The sequence below is a fragment of the Haliotis rubra genome, unplaced genomic scaffold, assembly GCF_003918875.1.
Source record: "Haliotis rubra isolate DU_JTF1 unplaced genomic scaffold, ASM391887v1 Scf963, whole genome shotgun sequence".
Lineage (NCBI taxonomy): Eukaryota > Metazoa > Mollusca > Gastropoda > Lepetellida > Haliotidae > Haliotis > Haliotis rubra.
Window position 1 is genome coordinate 213,037 of NW_025767705.1, and position 22,610 is coordinate 235,646.

The window sequence follows — 22,610 nt, forward strand, 5'->3', positions numbered from 1 at the left end:
CACAGTAAAGTGTTGTTGGATCGTTGGCAAAACTGTTATAGTAGGATAGTGTAATGTCCTTTATGTCACACCTTTCTTTTTGTTATTCCGTCCCAGTGAGTACATACTGTAAATGATATTAAGTATATCAAAATAAAATATAATAATAAAGTATATCAAAGTAATTTTTCCTTTCTGTTTTTTTTTTGTCAGTAGGTCATGACAATAAACCCGCTAATATCCAGGTTAGAAATTATCTTCAGTAACCCATGGTTCTCGTATAAGGCGACAAACTGGATCGGGTAGGTCTGGCTCGCTGACTTGGTTGACACATGTCATCGTATCTCAGATCGTAGATCGATGCTCATATTGTTGATCACTGGATTGTCTGGCCCAGACTCGATTATTTACTGACCGCCGTCGTATAAGTGGAATATTACTGCAGAGTGCGGCGTAAGGCAACAAACAAAAAATCCGGCATCCCCACAGCGCTGTATGTTGCACAAACGAGCATAAAATCTGAAAAACTAACGCAGACATATGGTTACAGACATTAGATTTTGTGTAATCTTTATATGCTCAACAGCAAACATGACTAAGTGAGTTTGGTTTTACGCTGCTTTAAGCAATATTCCAGCAATATCACGGCGGGGGACACCAGAAATGGGCTTCACACATTGTACCCATGTGGGACCCGGGTCTTCGGCGTGACGAGCGAACGCTTTAACCACTAGGCTACCCCACCGCCCCCCAACGTGACTGAATACGCACACGTCGTTACATAGCTACAACAATATCGAACTGGAATTTAAACTCCATAGTCTGACCTATGATATCGAACGGGGGAGCTGTTTGTAGCGCAACCTTTGATACAAATAGCAGTTCAGGCATGCCTGGGGTGTCAGGTAACACGAGAAGAGAGTCCGATCTGTGACGAATCTCTGACATATTTCTGGAAACCAACGAGCAAGAATATGGAAGATGATACTATATGCGAAAACTGTGATTCGAGCTCATGTTCATTAGACCTTGACACGCTTTATAGGAGCGCAACTAGGCACAACGATCTACAGCGTCTTAGGGTTAGCTCCCGGTCTTGATAGTAATTGATATGAATGAGGCCTTGTGAATTATGAAGTAGCTTGAAAAGTCACCTAAAGCCTCATAATCATATTTATTTCTATAATCTGTCCAACATCCGTGTAGGTATATGCTTTGTTGTTTAATGCAACATGCCAGCTACATCGCGTCGATCTGTAAATAATTGAGTCTGGACCAGACAATCCAGTGATCAACAGAATGAATTTTTCTACGCAGTTGGGATACTATGCCGTGTCAATTAGGTCAGCCACCCTGACCACCCGATCCCGTTAGTCGCCTCTTACAACAAACCAGACCAATTCTAACCCGTATCTTCACAGGCATGTGCCCGAACCAAGATAGTACAGAAGGGTTACTCATCGTGTCACAACGTGCAAGTCAGAACTTGGATACACAGCATTTACCTCAAATGGCATGTGAATTCAGTATTCAGCTGTGACTGTGAGTGTCACAATGTGCAAAAAATTGACTAGTTATACGACACCTCAGCTAAACATCATGCCAATTCAATATTCAGCTATAAGTGTGTCATAATGTGCAAAAAACAAAATTTGATTTTTACAATCCAACAGATAAGTCAATTCCACTCTCACTTAAAAAGTGTGTCACCATGTGACATCAATGTCAGGTCAATAATTCAACTCCAACCCGGAAGTCACAAAGCGAAAGTAGCGACAACTGAGAGGAGCTTGGGGTTTTCCGTACAGTAATATCACTGCGACGCAAAACTGTCATGGAGTCCGATTACAAGATCGTCAGGGAGCTGGGAAAGGGAGCGTTTGGGACAGTTTACCTCATCAAACACAAGAGAGAAGCGGAATGGGTAATGCATAGTTGTAGCTCACTGTCCCACGTTCACCTTTGTGATTCACGAAGCCTACTGTAGACAGGGTGTAAATACTCGTACTGGATAGGAGGTTATCTATCGTTATAAGCATTCATTCTGTTCACTGTATATGTCATATTAAGTTAGTTGCCTGTTGCCTCCTTGAAGACACTGACATCATTACAAACGGTTTTTGTGCATGTTGGAGAGCTGTACGATAGTGTATCTGTTGTAGTTAACTGAGGCATGGAAACCAGAGTGTTTGTTGTGTAGCACTGAAATCGAGACCCTCTAAAAGTGTTAGGTCAGCCCACCAGATTCAGTAAACATTGACGTGCTACCGTCTTGCTGTACGACTCCACGTTCCCAAAGTATCGAACCGGACACGACTCGGTTACTTCCCCAACAAACAGTAGTAAACAAGAGGCATATAGCTGGAATATTGTTCCTGCTGTTACTACTACTACTACTACTACCGCTGCTGCTGCTGCTGCTACTACTACTACTGCTGTTACTACTACTACTGCTGCTACTACAACTCACTTACTCATTAACTTTTGCACAAATGCTTGTCGAGTTAAGATTTGGAATATGTTTTTATGTGAACTGTGTATATTGATCAGTTTTTAATATTTTAAAGATATTATTACAATATATACCGCCCAGGAAGCTGAGAATGAAGATCGAGTGCACACCCACCTGCTGACCGGGCGTCTATTGTGAGCTCTTTGAGCACGCATCTTGTGTATGGAGTCAAAGTATACACATTATTATGTTACAGACGAAAATGTGTGAATGTAGCAAAGAATGTGAACCTTGCAGTCAGGCAGGTTAACTTCATCATCAGTTCATGGCCCTTGTCGCTTCCACGCATTATCCAGACAGCCAATGGGACCTCACCCATGAAGCTGCTGCCTCTTCGAATCCACCATAAACGTTCCAGCAAATATGCAGTCTCCCCAACACTGCAGCCTTCTACATTAATCAGAGTTGTAAAAAATTGTCATTTTCCACCACGCCCTCTGCATATTCTGGATAGATCTAGAAGTCAAAGCCAAACACGATGTTGAATGAAGGGATGAAGTCACTCATGATACTGCGTTTGAGCCAATTCTGGACACCCACATACAATGTGGAACAGTCTCGTTATATTCATTGCATAGTCTGTATTTCCTATTTCGAAATACATTTGACGTATGGTGACTACCCAACACTGCAGCCTTCTGCATTACCCAGTGCTGTGCTCCCGGCGGAGAACCCAACGTTCTCCTCATCTGCACAAAGAGATCGTGAGGTGCCAAACCAAGGGCATGTGCTAAAGCACATCATTACTGCTATCATTATTATTTCTATTCGTTTTGAATGGTGTCTGGGCCGGGCAATCCAGTGGTTGACACCATAAGTATCGATGAAGGCAATTGGTTACTGTGACAGGCCTCAATCAAGTCACCGAGCCTGACCACCAGACAAGGGCAGGTTGCTGAAGATCAATTCTAACCCGGGTCTTCATACATATGTTCTGCCTTGGTGAATGTACGCCTCATCAATATTTCGCAACCTTGCTTATCAATTTCTTAAAAACGAAACTTTCATATGTATGATAGCCATTTGAGAAATAGATTGTTACAAGCTTCCTTGTCATCTGTGTTATCACACACAGCTTAATGAGTATTCTTTTATTTGAGGCTGGAGTCGTCTGTACTTATATATAGCGCGAAACGACCGGGGTGGTGACATTGCAAAATCAACCAGTTTGTCAGTGTTTGTGTAGTATGGGGGGCGATGGGGGTAGCATAGTGGTTAAAACGTTTGCTCGTTACGCTAAAGACCCGGGTTCGATTCCCCACATCGGTACAATGTGTGGAGCCCATTTCTGGAGTCTCTCGCCGTTAAATTGCTGGAATATTGCTAAAAGCGGCGTAAAACTAAACTCGCTCGCTCGTGTATTATCGTATTTCGTTGATGTCCGTGGATCACTTGTTACCATGCTATCCACATCGCCTTACCTGCCAAGGGCAAGGTTTACAGGTATACCAAATTTATTGGCCGATCCGGGTTAGAATTGATCTTCAGTAGCCCATTCTTGTCGTACGAGGCGACAAATGGGATCGGGTGGTCAGGTTCGCCGACATGGTTGACACATGTCATTGTATCTCAGTTCCGTAGATCGATGCTCATGCTGTTGATAACTGGATTGTCTGGTCTAGACTTGATTATTTACAGATCTGTAAATCTGTAATATTGCTTATTGCTGGAATATTAACTCACTCACCAATTAATTGTTGATTTTATTGCTTTTCATACACCAGTTCGCCTTGAAAACTGTGGATTTGTCAAGAGCCGACGCCAAAGAGAGGGCCAGTGCCGAGAAAGAGGCCAATCTGATGCGAGAGCTGGACCATGATCACGTGGTGCGGTACGTGGCTTCCACCTTTAACGGGTCCACCCTGTTCATCTTCACGGAGTACTGCGAGGGCGGGGATCTGTCACACTTCCTGGAAGACACCAGTGGGAAACTGCCTGAAGACTTGATTGTGTGTTGGGTGTATCAAACCGCGGAGGCTTTGAAGGTGAAATAAACTTTAAACAACGAAGTTTAGTAACTCATTTGAACCAGTTTACAGAAACTTCTAGACAATATTCCACTTATACTGTTTCTGGAAGGTTATTACACAAACACACATATATCTTACGATGCACATTCTGAAAACCCTTTAATATCGGATTTAGGTACATCTGTGCATATCGAGGCAGACCATGAGGATCTTAGTTAGTAAAAGCACATTGCCAAAAACAGTATTTACGGTTTTAGTGCAATCAGGGGATTGCATGTGTACGGGACCCACTGTCTCTCATAAACGTCTTAAATGCTGAGGACACACATCAAGCTGAAAAATATTGTAATTGGTCATATTCCGTGAGAGAAGAGTAAACTTAGGGTCATTAAACTTTTCGTGTGCACCCCCCTCATATGAACAATACAATTCTCGACTCTAAATCCCTGGACTGAATTATGTTTTTTATAATTTTATTACCAATGATTTTTTTCCATTATTGGGGTATTACAGTAAGAGTGATATATGTGTCTATGTTGCAGTACCTCCACCACAGGAAGATCCTGCACAGAGACCTAAAACCCCAGAACATCTACCTGAGTGGGGAGGGGGACATCAAACTGGGGGACCTGGGTATTGCAAGGTGAATATAAACTAGTTATTGAGACAAGGTCTACTCTTCTAGGAAATCCACACTATCACACCGTTTCATGACTTGCTGTTATATAAATTCCAAAATAGGAATCAGTAGAGCTGACTGTTCTCTTGCAGGATTCTGGACAAAGGCGCTGACATGGCGTCTACAATGGCCGGAACTCCCTGCTACATGAGTCCTGAGATATTCCAGATGAAGGGCTACAATCACAAGGTATAGTCACTGCCATAACTTTCCCATCATAGTAAACAAAATAACCTCACGGACAGGGAATGCTTGTCAAGGATATCTGATTCTAAACCACCTGTCTTTCTTAAGAGGTTAAAGAGTTCTGACGTTGTCTTCGGTCTTTCCGTACATTGTATGAACATTTTTCATAAAGAACTCCAAAACTAGGAATCGGAAATGAAAGATTGATCATGGATCGAAGTAAAATGGAAACAAAGGTGCCCGGCCACTGCCACTTCAGAACAAATACAGATAGATATCACGATATCAAATAGATTGTGACAGTGTAAAATATTCCGGACTTCTGTGTACCCGGTACCCGGTACATTCAACCATGTAATGCTAAATCTAGCACGGAATGTAATGTAATGTTAGGTAATGTACGTGTTTTGAGCTGTTCAAGCTTTGTATGCTACCAATAAATGAATTCAGTGAAAGTAAGTCGCCGTGCTGTCCATGTTTATTCCGTTGAATATATGATAGCTTAGGTTAATACCTTAGGTTAATGCCCAATATTATTTACCTCAATAACTTAGTATACCCAGCATTTATACCTTGATTACATAGGTTGATACCAACCACTATGTACCTTAAAGGGGAACTGTACACGAATAAATCACATTTATTCTTCTGTGAATCAAAGTGAACTGTTTTAATTAGTTAATACCAATGTTTGAAAATATACACTCATTTTTCTTTCAATGTAAGTATAACCCTCAAAATAAGTGCTGAAATGTTATGCCAATATGAAGCCTTTGTTTGCCGAGCTAAACAGGCCAGAGTTACCGCCCTTTGATTATGACGTAATTGGTGCCACTTGATTTTATACTGGTCTACTGTCTAGTCCCAAATCAAAAGATAATAATACTGATTTTAATCAAGTGAAAAAAGTTTGATACAAACCACTATGTACCTTAATAGCTTAGAATTAGGTTAATAACAAGTATCTTGATAGCTTAGATTGTAAACATGGTTTACCTTGATAGCTCAGGTCAATAACCACCATGATAGCTTAGGTAAAAAGTAAACATTGGTAGCTTGGGTTAATACTAAATATGGTTTACCTTGATAGCTCAGGTCAATAACCACCATGGTGTACCTTGATAGCTTGGGTTAATACCCATAATTATGTATCATAATACCTTAGGTTAATACCCAACATGATGTACCTTGATAGCTTGTGTTAATACCCACCCGTGAAGATACGGGTTAGAATTGCTTTTCAGTAACCCATAAGAGGCGACTAACGGGATCGGGTGGTCAGGCTCGCTAAGTGGGTTCACACATTTCATTGTATGCCAGTTGTATAGATCGAAGCTCATTTTTGTTGATCACTGGATTGTGTGGTCAAGACTCGATTATTTACAGTCCGCCGCCACATAGCTGAAATATTGCTCAGTGCGGCGTACAATTAAACTCACTAACTTGGTTAATACCCATGGTGATAGCTTAGGTTAAAAGTAAACATGGTGTACCTCGATAACTTATGTTAATACCCACCATACTCACTCGATGTTCAGGGTGTTGATCACTCGATTGTCTGTCGATTATATATTTACAGACATCAGTCATATAGCTGGAATATTGCTGATTGCGACCTTAAACAACCAATAAACCAACATACAATACACTTATGTTAATACCCACCATTGTGTTCCACCGCGCTTGTTTCAGACTGACATTTGGAGTTTCGGCTGTGTGGTGTACGAGATGGCGGCCGGAGAGCGAGCGTTCGACGCCCCCGTCGTACAATTCCTCATCTTCAAGGTGGTTGCTGGGGTGGTAAGCTCAAACTGCCTGGTAGTAAAAGTCAACAACCCAAGATCGAAAAAGTATAACAATTTGTTCTCATGATTTAATAACACTTTGCTCTAAACATGCCTGATGTAGTGATGTCTTGAAGAAATGGTGTTGTGAGATTCTCAATTTGTCACCATGCCGACTCTTCCTGTCGTAGGTCCCTCCAATCCACAGCGACTACAGTGACGCTTTGCGCCGGTTAGTAAAGTCGATGATGGCCAAAGACCCAGATCACCGCCCCAGTGCTGCTGATCTGCTAGAACGTAGCCCTGTCAAAGAATTCAGACAAAGTCCCCAAAGGGTATGATATATATCCTGCATCATAGGATTTATTATATACCCATGTAAACTTAGGACAGTAATACAGGGGTCCAATGCGGATGATGTGGTCAATAGAGGATACTTAACTCGTTTCCGTGTAATACCAATTTATTAAACGAGTTAATGACTTGGTATCAAACGAGCGAAAACGAGTTTAATAAAAATGGTATTTCACGGAAGCGAGTTCAGTATTCTGTTTCGCTCGTTTGATACTAAATCTTTCACGAGTTAATAAAGATGGTATTTCACGAAGCGAGGTTAGTATTCTGTTTATTACTCTCCAACATAAATTGATAAAAACTGCCTACAGTGTGATGACTCTCTCATCAATTTTCCGCGAATCAAGCAAGGTCTAATACCATTGCCATTCGTCACCACTCGCCCCTTTCCGTAACCTCCAAGAAGACGCTATTCGGCTTGTCCCAGAATAACACGAGTTGGTCACAAATGATACCATTGCGACAGATGTATTAGCATTGTGACGTCATAACTGTAACCATTATGACGTAAAAAATCTAGCAGTATTACACTAGTGTAATATTGCCGTAAAAATATTACACTGCATTATCTTCCACAGACGAGTAATAATTCTGTTTATTACCTTCAACATACATTGATAGAAACTGCGGCTCTCAGCTGTCAGTGTGATGACTCTCAGCCTTCCGCGAGTCAAACAAGGTCTAATACCATTGCGACAGCGGCATTAACATTGTGACGTCATAACTGTGAACGCTTATGGCGTCATACGTCTAGCAGTATTACACTAGTGTAATATTGCCGTAAAAATCTTCCACGTGCGAGTAATAAATAGAGAATACTAAACGATGTCCCGTGTACTATATTTATGAAACGAGTGAATGGTTTGGTATCTAACGAGCGAAAGCGAGTTAGATACCAATACCATTCACGAGTTTCATAAATATGGTATTATACGGGACATAGATTAGTATTTTATTTATTACTCACCCAACATTGGCAAAATAATATCGAGCAAAGTACTTCTTTCCTAAGAATTCAACGAGTGTGATGACTCTCAGCTTTCCGCGAGTCAAGCAAGGTCTAATACTATTGTGACAGAGGTATTAGCATTGTGACATCATAACTGTGAACAAGTTTTACGTCATACGTACGGCACCACGCGATGTTATTACACAATGTGTAATAACATTGTAAAATTATTAAACAGTGATATCTTCAACGGGTGAGTAATAAAATTCCGTATAGCACCCCAGTTTCCGTATTGAACCCCTGCCGGTTATACTGATTTGTTTGTTTAAGTAACAGGCTAATGCAAGATAAGAGGGTATATAATAAATATAGAACGTCATACTAGTGCATTTGGATGATTTGTATTGAATTCGAAGATGTCATGGGAGTAGAGAAACAACTCGTTCTTCGAACTCATTGAACTCGAAGATGTCATGTGAGAAGAGAAACAACATCTTCTTGTTCAATACAAAACATCCAAATGCACTAGTATGACGTTCTATATATGTATAGCCATCAATATACTGATACACAATCCGCAGTATCCTTACATTGTTTAAACCGTGTGGATCTAGGAACATGGATTTAGAATCAGTAGGAAATGGGTAATTTGTCCCCTAATCAAACCAATCATAATCTTTTCAGCCCAAGAAAATTATGGAAACCAGAGGATTTCGGACGAAGTGGGGTACATCCGAGTCAACAGTGGACATTGGGAAGATGTTCAAAGAGATGGTGTTGAACCCAGCCCCACCTTTCAAAGATGGCGATATTCGTATTCCCGTAGATTCTCTCCAAGTGCACAGAGAACGACTGGGTCTCAAGGGGGCTGCCTCGGCAGCATCGGCCAGCGGAAGCGGAGGAGCTGGTATATATGTGTCAATTATGACTCCGAAACAGAAGGGCAAGCAGAAAGTTGCCGATAAGAAAATAGAGGTGACCCTGAAACCCGAAAGGTCGAGGACCGAGATGTCGGAAGGAAGAGCCGCCATCATGGGGGCAGTGATGCGAGGCTTGATGGGAAAGATGGTGGAGACCCAGGACGTGAGTATCAACACAAGCACCTGTCGATGTAGCTGGACAATTACCACCATGGTCAACATATCATATATAATATATTCACTAAATTTCGTAAAACGATGTTATGAGTAAAGAAATGAGGGTGAGCGGGATGGGTGTTTTATGTATAGGACAATTCTAATCCATTTTGTATCACTAGAAAGTGAAATATAACATCTTATTACTCGCCCGTGGAAGATACTGCAGTGTAATATTTTTACGGCAATATTACACTAGTGTAATACCGCTAGACATATGACGTCATAATGGTTACAGTTTTGACGTCACAATGCAAATGCCTCTGTCGCAATGGTATTAGACCTTGCTTGACTCGTGGAAAATTGACATGAAACTCATCACCATGTAGGCAGTTTCTATCAATTTATGTTGGAGAGGAATATACAGAATACTAAACTCGCTTCCGTGAAATACCATTTATTAAACTCGTGAAACATTTAGCATCAAACTCGCTCTCGCTCGTTTGATACCAAATCATTAACTCGTTTAATAAAAATGGTATTACACTGAATGTCGTTTAGTATCCTCTATTTATCGAGATAGTACCGTGTGATTTGAGCCGCTCCCTGGTTTGTGGAGAGCCTTGATAAAGCAAATTCTTGTTACAGAGAACACTTCGAGAATCTTACTCGAGCACTTCTTCCTCTTCCGACTCAGATTTCGACTCTACACTAGGAGCAAGTCACGGAACAACCACCAAGAAAGGTCTTACTTTATATGAAACTATAACATGAGATCTAGCTGTATTTGCGAAATATGACAGGTGTTATGTGGCAACGATCTTGTTTAGGTTTTAGTTTCAAATTCTTTCGTTTTACACAAGGTTATACTTTTTCTAAATTCCGTTTTGAAAATGTTTTTGTGAACTTTCCATCTCAACGGGCTTGAATGTTTTACGTTACCACGTGTAACTTCTACATTTGAATGCATGTTGCATCAACCACAGTTTGGGTGTTCCGTAATTACCTGATCCAAGTGAATCAGCAGTTATTAGAGCGAGTCATGACCAGGACGGTGTCCTCCCATTTGCGAGACACATTAATTAATGGTTCAGTGCACACAGGTGGTGCTTCCCAATCCCTACGATGAAAGGGAACAGCCCTGTTGCTGAAGAGTACCCGCAGGATGCATAGTTCATTAATGAGACACAAAAGACATTGTTCATTGAAGAGCATTTATTGATTTCAATAAAGAACAAGTTAAATACTGAAAAAGATTATCGTTATATTTACACAGAAGGAATAGTTCATTAAATACTTCATTATCATTTTTTATTCACACATTTTGATGATTTGAGTTATTATGATGTTTGTGTGTCATTATAAATAACTTTTTTTACATGGGTCCATATTTGGAAATTTTGACACTTTTCATATTTTCAGCAGTTTGCCGACTGCATCAAGATACTGCATGTGATTTTTCGTTCCATCTGCAAGTTGATCTTTGAGTCTATGTAGTCGATTGTCTATTTCCCTGTACACGCGTTTCCTCGATCGAGGGGCGCCTCCCAGGTCGAGTTGGCACAGCTTGGCCTTCTCTGCCTCTCTCTATTTTCCTGATGATTTCCATAAACCTGAAGATGTTTGGATGGCGATGACTGAGTGTAGCATTCAATCTACTGTGAAACCCTCAATGTTGTTGTTAGTCCTGGGGCCGAATGTGTCATGATGGTTCCATATGGGCAAGGAAAGCGAGCGTCGTCGTCCACCCAGGTTGTAGTGATGTAGTCGTTGAATGTCTGTGTAGGTACAAGTCTGCCGCTGCTTGTTCTTGTAATACAGGTGATCGGAAAGAGCAGTCACAGGTTAATAAATACATTTGGATTAATTATAGTTACAACAGTTATTGCTAGATTTTTCAAGCACGTAAATCTGAGTAGGTCAATTAATTTCTCTTTCAAATGATCACGAAGTTACCTACACAAAGTGTTTATTTTTTAAAGCCATTTACCTGAGTAGGTTAATTACTTTTTCTTTTAAGCTACCTCCACAAGATTCAGTTAAATAGCTAATCCCTAATTAGCTGGGGTTAATCCATTCTATCAGATAGGGGAGTAAGGTGTGTTTTCTTTGCTCCTTACCTTCTCCACTGTCTCACAACTGGGAGTCTCGCAACTGGGAGTTCTCGCAAATGGGAGTAGACCGACCAGGACACACCCATCCGTCCCGCCACGTCACGTGACCGGGATAATTATATATCGAAACAATGTAATCTTGAGGGGATTCTTTTTCTGTCACGATTCTCAACAGGGATTGAACTTAAAATATTTGGTAAAACTTTGTCATTTATTGCCTGTTTATTAAAGGTATTTAATATAATTCCCCCTGCTTCCATTCACGCTTTCAGCGATAGAGGCTCAATTCCTCATGAGACAGATCCAGGTGTTGCAGAAGTGAGTATTATTACCCAGTAAATGTAATACGTGGTTACGTTCTAAGCATGTAAGTTGCTATTTGAGTACAGGGCCTGGATGCACGAGTCTTTGTTAAAGGTCACATAAACCCTAGGGGGTAAAAATACATAAATCACTAACTGGCATCGTTATAAATGAAACCCCGTCATTAAAACTACTCATTTCGACCTTTAATTGACTTAAATCGACCTTTTTGACAACAGTGCACAATTCTCACCCGCGAACGAAATTTCAACCAATCAGAGCGGCGCGACTCTGTGACGTCATATGAGGAATAGCTTTGAGGGCCGATGCAGAATTCATCTACATTTTAGGGGGGTAAATTATCTTGTTTACAGGCTTGTATAAACCTGAAATCGTGACAATTGTTGTGGAAAATGAAAGCTATATGTTCTCACAATCTACTGGCATTTAATTTTGTCTCCTGCTTTGCCTAGTTTCCGAGTTACAACTTGTTTTCATAGATGCTTCTGTCACAATTGATTGGTGTCGTTAGGCCCTATTTGTATAATGACTGTTCCAAATTGATCCCATTTCTGTGTTTTTACCTCGATATTTAATCATGTCATGTAAAAATCTGTTTGTATTCTCAAAACAGTGTCGGCCCATAAGTTTTCACATGCAATACAGCAATTAATACTCCCTTGTTGTAACCCGTGTTAGGTGGTATAAACCTACACATGTTATTTGTCATCATTCACTTGATGGTCAGTTAATGAATTTATAACAGGTATAATTAGTGGTAACACACTTAGATTACCCGAAAAAGGTTCCCATTTGGCATTTCTTGTGTCTGGAGTAAATATTCAACATTATAAACATCGATCAAAGGATTAACCGATAACACGCTGATTGATTAATTACTTTTATCTTACACAGCGGAATTGTCAAAAGGTAGTGTTTATGTATGTAGATTTACTAATCTATACTGAATACACTTTGCCGTGTCGGTGTCTGCGTAAAAACAACGTCCTTATTTCAAAGGATTAACCGGCAATACATTGATTGATTGCCCATTATTGGCTAACTAAATTAGTGTTTTTAATGAAAGGCGGACATTATGCAATTAGTTGCCAGGTGTGCTATCTTGGGTGACCAATGAGACTAAACACCAATACCTGAAAAGATTTATCACTTTTTCGTATATTAAACTGTTAAAAGACACATCATTTGGAACAGTAATTTAATGTTTGGATACGTTCCTCAAACAAGGTAATGGCCTGATATTGTTCCTATAACTTTAATCTGTTTTAATTTTAATATTTGCATTTTGTTTTTTATTCATTTGTCGTAGCATTCAACAGAATCATTGTTTTCGCCGTGAAGTGTAATGAGACAGAAAACATACACTAGGGTGTGTGTGCGAATTATTATTCACATTGGCAAACTATAAAATGTCTAGATATTACAGTTCTGTTATAAATTCACTATAAGTATCGGCAGATCGTCAGCTTTTTATTTAGTTTCAAAATGCATAAAAGTATGATAATAAACTAATTAGGATTATAAGACCAAATATAAAGACGCACATTTACTAGTATCTACATACTGGTGAGTGGACATTAACCATGTGAATGTAGCAAGAAATTTATCGCGCAGTATTGTGACTTCGACATCCACCTCGCTTCCGTGGAAGAAATCGTTATGTTAGAAAGTTGTGTCATGCAAAATCCTTTTGGTTATGATTCCAATACATATTTAACTACGAGTAGAAAGTAGTTTTGATTTTCTAACTTGATGATAACAAACTATAATCTCATTAATTCTAACAGACTTTACGATTTTCAAAAATGGCGGCGCCCTGTCGGGAACATCCGCCAGTCTGTGGATAAATGCTATTTAGGTTTGTTTTCACCGAGTTACAAAATCAAAACTACTTTCTACTGGTAGTAAAATATGTATTTTATTGATGGCCAATAGGATTTTGCATGACATAGCGTATAACATAACAATTTCTCTCCTGGCAGCGAGGTGGGTGTCAATATAATACTACTTACAATATTATTGTTACTTCGACCACAACCTCACTTCCGAGGAAGAAATCGTTATGTTACAGTGGATAGCCTAGTGGTTAAAGCGTTCGCTCGTCACGCCGAAGATCCGGGTTCGATTTCCCTATATGGGTTCAGTGTGCGAAGCCAATTTCTGGTGTCGTGATACTGCGGCAATATTGCTACAAGCGCGAAAGCTAAACTCACCCACTCCTTAAACAATGTCATCTGCGACATACGTTTGTTAGCTGATAGAGCTTAGCCGCTGATAGTGTTTCTGTGACTGTTGTTTCCAGGTGATACTTTGTTCATTATAACTTGTGACTAGGTAAGACAAGCGCACCTGTTCCAAATAATATTTACAGAAAAACATAGAGAAGGTTCAAATCGAAATTTTGTAAACGGTCCACTTCATCCAGTTGTGAGTTGGTCGTTATACAGGGGCGTAGGAACAAGGGGGGGGGGGGGCTTTAGCCTCCCCCACTTTTTCCAAGACGAAACCATATCTACCTTACCAAAAGTACAATTTCATTTTGATTTTCAATACTTTTCATAAAATTAGCCTCTGAAAACCGTACCCAGGCCCCTGTTATATCAGAAAATAACTACATCCCGTACTTATTGTAGTAAACGACTATAGAAATGGGATTACAAATTGCTTTCAGAGTTGGCTCTTTATTGGATCTTTATATATAGTGATAAGACCCCTTCAGTGACTTTGTATAAAGTGCCTAGACCTCTTCAGTGACAGTATATACCGACTGTTTTGTCGGCTGTGATAGCTACATGTGAAACACATGTGATTCATGTGGTCTCACCCTAGGCAAGTGAGTTTGTTCAAACATGCTTCTGTTCGCCCAGCAGAAAATGGTAACCCGGTGGTATAAGTCATATGACTATAACCTTCTAGCGCCTCACAGGCAGCTTGGGTTATCCGGGGTAATAATGTGCTGTGCAAGCGCTTGGAGCATACACTTAGTGCCTCCATGGAGTATTTAGCGCTATAAAAATACACTCATTATTATTATTTTGCAGGCATGTGTTCGTGTTTTTGATGATTCGTTTTGTTGTTCAGACACTGTGCCGAAGGACTGGGGACAGATACCTTACAGGACGCTTACTCAATCCTGGAGTCGGTGACGGACGCCGGCCAGCTAAAGGTCAGAGTACTTATGGTACTTTGTGCTGCCATGTAGACTTTGCGTTAAACGTTTTCAATATACTCCATATACTGAATTTGGTTTTACGCCGCTCATAGCAATATTTGAGCAATATCACGGCGGGGACACCAGGAATGGGCATAACAAATTGTATCCAAGTTGGGAATCGAAAGCGGGTCTTCGGCGTGACGAGCAAACGCTTTACCGCCAGGCTACCCCAACGCTCTGATTAGTCTTGAAGGTTACGTATTAATCTGACATAACATTTCCTTCCGCCCAAAGGCTACGTAAACGCATGAGCCTCTTTTAAATATTGTGGGAGAAAATAAGTCTTCTTTGTGCTTGCAGGCCCGCCTCGTGACGCTGATAGGGGAGGATATGTTCCGACAATACGGCGAGAAGATTATGTACTTGCGTCTTTTCCAAGTCGGTTTAGACAAAGTCCGGTCTCAGATGGAATAGTAGCTCAACACTAAATTATACACTTTCAAGCTGGCGACAGCTGAAATTGAAATATGAGGAACGTAAAAACTCATCCAACAGACCATCTGTATAAGTGATCACTCGTGACGGAAAGCTGCGAGCGTGTCCGTGACCACTCGGGATTTGTGGCGCTGACAAGGGCGACTGGAACATTTGGAATACTCTTGTTATTTCGGTTGTCAGAATTCACGATACAAACAGGATTCGTCCTTAACTATTGTATAAATATTAACATTTTATGCCAGTATTAATATGTCGAAGCACAGTCAATTGTTGACGCATTCCATATTAAGTTCAGCTTTGGGGGTTAATTGGGGTCAAACGTCGCTTTCAAGACTGTTGCATCGTGTGTCTGGATGCTTGTACCAGTGGGAATGTCGGTTTATTGTGTCAGCCCCGGAGAGACAACATAGCGTAGTTTGACAAAGATAGCATACCATTATTCTGAGATGTCTTTGTTTTAACCATTTAATACCGGCGCAAGTACTGGCAACAAGAAGTACCATATTTTCATGTATTTTAGAGATGTATTCTGTAGAGATATAATAAGGTAATATGTCCAATGAAAAAGATCGACGTAACTTAAACCCACGCTCCACGTTCTGGTAGATACTAATCAATTTTGTTATTTAAGGTAATCGATATAGCTAAATACTGCTTTGATGCTCGTACATGTTCGCTGTCATAATCTTTAATACAGCTAAAAAATTGAAAAATGTAAGTTTTTCATCAAAGTTTAATAAAAATATAAATGCTGAAAACTGGAAAAATGCTTGTAAACAATGAAGCGATCTCCAGAACATAAGGTTTTTGTTATCAAATTTATCAGTTTTAGTTGACCAGTGTTGTCGCACATATAATGAATTACCCTTAGGTACGTGAAGCATGATTGTTATTTTGCATTATAATCACCCCGGGTCCCGATCCACAAAGCATTCGTAACGTTACGACCTGTCGTAACTCGACAGTTTACCATAAACTTACGATTGTCGTAGCGCTACGAAAGCTCTGTGGATCCGGACCCTGGACATGAGTGTATGTCGAATTTAGTTGTTCCTATTGTACATCATTAATTACCTCATTTGATCTTTGTTTGTATTGAAGTTTTTGGAGTCAATACTCTGGTACAAGTAACCGTAAGACTTCCAATAAAGTCCTTGAATTTAATTCGCTTCCGCGCAGCAGCACCCCAATTGATAAATGGGACTTTCAGACATTGTTCATGTGTTATATATACGTAAAGACACTGTAGTTAACCATGTCGAAAGGTCCGACGTATAGAACACGTAAATAATTTGAAAAGGTTTGCATTACATGTGAAAAGTTGTTTCCGAAAAATGGAATAAGGAACAGCCCTATATATTATTATATTATTGTTGGTCACATGTATATATTGAATGCGTGTTCTGGTGATATCTGGAGCTCAGTTGTTCAGATGCCTGTTATTCTCTGTCGATGTGGTAAAAGGCTGTCTGTATAATAAGTATTATACAATACTATTACCATTATATCATTGGTTTCCAGTATATATTGAATGCGTGTTCCTGTCATATCTTATGATGCTCTCTTTTGATGTGATAAAATAATTTCTGTATAAGTATTGTATAATTTGTTCCAGTTTAATTTATAGTAGACTGTAAAATCAAAATTTGTTTCTCATGAAACACAATTCCTGGATTGTAGAGAGAGTGAACTGGGTTCAACGTCGCTCTGAACAAAGTTAGGTGTGAGTGAGTGAGTATGATTTTACGCCTCTTTTAGAAATATTCCAGCAATATAATGGCGGGGGAAACCTGGAATGGGCTTCACACATTGTACCCATGGGGGACTCGAACCCGGGTCTTTGCGTGACGAGTGAATGTTAACCCACCGCCCAACCAAATTAAGTAATTTTAAAGACCACATGCATATATGGCGGCTTTTCAGCCTGATGTTGGACAAATATCCGAAGTAAAGCAGTTCATAGGTTTCTTCAGGTTCTTCAGATACCTTGGATACTGCTGAGTGGTGCGTTAAGACAAGTAACCTACAACAAAACTGCCGTGATAATAATAATAATAATAATAATAATAATAATAATAATGATAATAATAATGGAAATTTATATAGCGCTAAATCCAACCACTAGGTGGGTGCTCAAAGCGCTACAAAATAATAATAATAATAATAATGGAGTTAATGCAGTGAAAAGAGATGCGTTTTAAGATGTGATTTGAACGCAGCAAAAGATTGCTGGAATATTGCTAAAAGCGGCGTAAAACCATACTCACTCACTCACTACCACCAAACACCCATTCCTGATCTTTCATGGCATTGTCGCGATATGCGTTTAGTTTTAAACTCATTCTGAACTATATATAATGACAGTGTCCACTAGCCTTGGTGTACTTGCCGGATATCACATCTTCGGTTGAACACGAGTTTTATACACTACAGTAGTATTAACGATAAATTGCGGGTATAATTAAATATCAAGTAGGGAATCGAACTCGGGTCTTCTGCGTGACGAGCGAGCGCTGACACGACTAAGCTACCACACCGCCCCAAATGGATAAAGATGTTTTCACTAGGACAATAATGTTATTTTGGCCTTAAAACGATATCAGGCTGACGAGTTCGCATTAACGGTGTTTCTTTGTCCCTGTCCGGACTACTATTGAGTTTTGACAGGTAAATCGCGCTGGACTACACCTTATGCAAAGAGCGATTCGGTATATCTTCAACTGTTTGATATCTGGCTTCCGCACAACCTCAGCGGACACTACGGTAATCGCGCTGGACTACACCTTATGCAAAGAGCAATTCGGTATATCTTCAACTGTTTGATATCTGGCTTCCGCACAACCTGCAGCTGACACTACGGTGACACTGTTCTACGGTAACTGGGGTATCATTGGGTGTGGACAGCACCCACAACTCATTCTTAAGTTACACTTCACCATGAATGCGGAAGGTTATACTTTCCCCGCTACTTGGAACATTCTGACCAGCAAAATACACCCCCTATATCTACTGACCACATTCTTCACAGGGAAAGTCCAGCATGACATGGCTTTCTCAGAATTGACCTCACGTAACCACGGACATTTGTAGAGTGTAACCCATGTCCAGGCACCTTGGTCGTCTAAGTATAATATGTCTATATTAAATCGAAGTGAATATCGAATATACATTACGTTAAGATGGTCCCGATTGTAGACCACAGTGCCGAAAATGAACTAGTTTCATTTATAACAATAATCGCAATACAGAACCAACTCTCTGTATAAACTAAATTTCAATAGACTGAGTTCAAATACACGTGTCACATTCACAATCCCAGTATAAACCATATATGCAGTACAACCAGTAATTATTGAGAATTTAAAGATTGTAAATTTTATATTTTTATCACTCATTACTCACGTATTAAATGTGAATATTAGCAGAACATAACTCCAGATTCAAAGACATATCTCCAGATTCAGGTGAACAGTTAGTATTTTGTCAAGTCACCATTGGCAGCAACGCAGGCTTCAATGCGGCGGGGCATACTACTGATCAAAGAACGTAGAAAGTCGTGACCCATGCTGTTCCAATATCGGACCACCTCTTCTTTCATTTCAACAATATTTGTCAGATTTTTCTTATTGACACTTTCCTTCATAAGTCCCCAAACATTTTCTATTGGATTTAGGTCAGGGCTATAGCTAGGCCAATCTAATAATGTCATATTTTGGGTCCGAAACCAGCCTCTGAATGCATTGAACGATGTTTTGGGTCGTTGTCCTGCTGGAAAATCCAAACATTCCCATAGAACACGTGAGCAGATGGAAGTAAATGTCCCTCGAGAATACCGCTCACTGTTCATATTCCCTTCAAATACACAGAGGGGCGTTGCCCCCAACACAGATATGCCACCCCACACGTTTAATTTCGGACTGTACTTAGGGCGCTGATACAAAGGTTTTTAAGTTTGCTTGGTCCAGAATGTCAGTGTTTTAGGAAACAGCCACAGACAACTTTCATCTGAGAAAATCACATTGTCCCAGTTAAAATTTCTATGCTGAAAGCACCAGTTCAACCTTCTCTCCGTTTATTCAGGTTTCATGATCGGTGATCACTTACCGGTTATTCAGAAGAATTTGACACAATCTGGTTCAATTGTTGAACAAACGCCCTTCTTCTTCCATACATGTCGTCTGGAACTAACGCGCATTAAAAACTCGTGCAGCGGAAGTGAGCCTCGATTGGTCGAATTTGTAACCATGACAACGCGCGGCAAGGCCGCAAACACCGGGGTGAAATCTGCAACTTTTAGGACCAGATTTGACATCTGTTAAGGATAAAATGGAAAGCGACTGTAACGATATGTGGCTTAGTGGCTGAGGCGCCCGACTCGCCAATTAGAAGACTTTTCCACCTCAGTACAAAATAAATCCAGATGTTTTATGATGATAAGTTTATGATATTTAAACCAATTTTAAATAGGTTTTAGTGCATGAAATTTTCGGGTTCATGTAATGAACAGCATAGGCTACAGTTGTCGGCCAGTGTTACGTCAGTGCATAATCAGCACTTATATTTCAGCTACTTCTCTTGACCGCCTTAAACTACGAGTCTGAACCAGACAAAACAGTGGTTGATATAATGAAAAGGCTCCTCGTCGGGATAAGATGACATGCTTTTTCAAACTTACAGAAAATGACCATCCGATCTGTAAATCACCTGTGTAGACAGGAAATTCAGGGTTTGGCGAAACACGAGTCTGAAGTGATTAAGAACCCGAGCGAAAACTTCTCAAGATGACGAACACATCCTTGAAGATTTACAAATAATAATAACCCGTGAAGATCCGGGTTTGGCCACACTTTTTTATTACTTGGTTTACGGATTTTTTACAGAAGTATTCCGGTCGGTAGGTGGTAAAAAAAGAAAGAAGAATGCTATTCCAGATTTTTTTCCCCGTAAGGGGCTTTCACCACAAGTATGCTGCTTCAAAAATAGAATATGCCATCAGCCATTCAGATGTTTTCATTTCCTACCATAGTAGGATTTTAAAAAAACAACAACAGCATTTTCACTCGATAACGTTAATTCGGCGATTTTATTTGTTGCAACATTTAAAATTTTGTTTTGCTAAAATTACGGTCGGCGGATCCCTAAACCAAGTAATAAAAAACGTGTGGCCTTAGAATGGGGTAAGATCCGGGTTACCCATGTTTGTCGTAAAATGCGACTAACGGGATCGGATGGTCCGGTTCACTGCCTTGGTTGACACAAGGCATCATACCCAAATAGCGTAGATCGATGCTTGTGATGTTGATCACTGGTTCGTCTGTTCTAGACGCGATTAGGACCAGACAGCGTCATACAGGTGGAATATACTGCTGAGCGCGGCGTTAAACAAAAAACAAACAAACAAATGGTAGCAACAGCAGAACGATAACCGGATGTCCAAACTGGAAATAGAACGCTGAGATCAAGCTCGCTGCGGAAATACACAGTTTGAACATCCGTTTAGTAAAATCGGTGACCGTAATGCTGCTAAAACTCGATCACTCCTATATAAATAACAATCCTCCATGCATTCTTACTCATTTTCACCCTTTTTATCTCATCAAGTGCATAAACGTAAGTCACGGTAACATCATTTTGTGATCGATTTCCCTATGCTGCTAAAATATATTTAAAATATTTATTTCATCTTCTTGTGTTGAACCCGTGTTGTGCGATGTATCAGGCTCAGATAAGCCTTATTCTTCTCGAATGTATTAATCAAACCCTTTTATAGTTTTCGGATTGGTTCCCGATCTCAGGAAATGCCTCGCAGTTCATTATTGAAATACGGATTGAACCTGACCTCAGGGAATACCTCGGGATTCATTATTGCAATACGGAACAAATGTTGCTGATATTTTCAGTCAACATTTCTCAGTCGCGAAGGTTTAGATCAGTTAAAATCTTTTTAAGCGAAGATGGAAGATTCGAAAGTAATCTGTAATATGTTTGTTCACTGACCAGATCCAGGACCGGATACACCAAACGCTCCTAATGAAGTTCTTAGCAATTCTTCTCAGCTTCAAAATTACTATTTTACATTACCAACAGACCGGCCGCCATAATCATTTACCGTTATTTCAATTCTACCCATGTATCAAATCTAATTAAATTAGATCTTTTAACCCGATATAATACCTTCCTTCATACAGGTAGCCTAGTGGTTAAGCGTTGGCTCGTCACGCCGAAGACCCGGGTTCGAATCCCTACATGGGTACAATGTTTGAAGCCCATTTTTGGTGTCCCCCGCCGTGATGTTGCTGGAATATTGCTAAAAGCGGCGTAAAACCAAACTCAGTCAGTCAGTCAGTCCTTCATACAGAACCCTCGAAGATCCGGGTGAGAATTGGTCGTCAGCTACCCATGTTTGTCGTAAGAGGCGATTAACGGGATCGGGTGGTCAGGCTCGCAGACACAATCATGTCATCGCATCCCACCTGCGTAGATCGATGATCATGCTATTGATCACTGGATTGTCTGATCCAGATTCGATTATTTACAGACCGCCGCCAAAAAGGTGGGCCTAGATTTTCGAAGTTCTCTTAGCGCTAAGATAGTCGTAAGTGCCATACATTAACATTAACTTACGACTATCTTAGCGCTAAGAGAGCTTCGAAAATCTAGGCCCTGGAATATTGCTGAGTGCGGCGTTAAACAACAAACCAACAAACCTTCATACAGATCTGATAAAGCCTCTTTGAAGTGTGCAATTTCGTTTTCAACGAAAAGAAAACCAACGAAGATAGCAGATTTTCCTTCGACAGTATACCCCTTTGGTTGTAGGCACCATGGCGCTCAGAAACGACAGGGCGTATCAAATATCAACAAACATATGCATTATTTCCATTTGATATCATTTGTTTCAGTTCGAGTTCAAAATACAAAAATCAGATATGATCCTTAAATGTTCCACGCCTCGACGTTGACTGACCTTTATTGACAGTTCGTCTTTAGATGCCCCCTCAGATCTCCACCAAGCGAAATATTATATCCTA

At 40.2% G+C, this 22,610-nt stretch overlaps 1 protein-coding gene across 1 annotated transcript; it reads left to right on the top strand.

Annotated features, from left to right (window-relative positions):
• Positions 1–1,748: 1,748 nt before the first annotated feature.
• LOC124265154 (serine/threonine-protein kinase Nek6-like) lies at positions 1,749–17,181 on the top strand. Its single transcript, XM_046699942.1, has 11 exons — positions 1,749–1,903; positions 4,216–4,476; positions 5,004–5,104; positions 5,233–5,329; positions 7,019–7,126; positions 7,302–7,445; positions 9,098–9,496; positions 10,138–10,234; positions 11,876–11,921; positions 15,009–15,093; positions 15,442–17,181. Exons 1-11 carry the CDS (start codon positions 1,814–1,816, stop codon positions 15,553–15,555), a joined length of 1,542 nt encoding a protein of 513 aa, XP_046555898.1. The 5' UTR covers positions 1,749–1,813; the 3' UTR covers positions 15,556–17,181.
• The last annotated feature ends 5,429 nt before the right edge of the window (positions 17,182–22,610 follow it).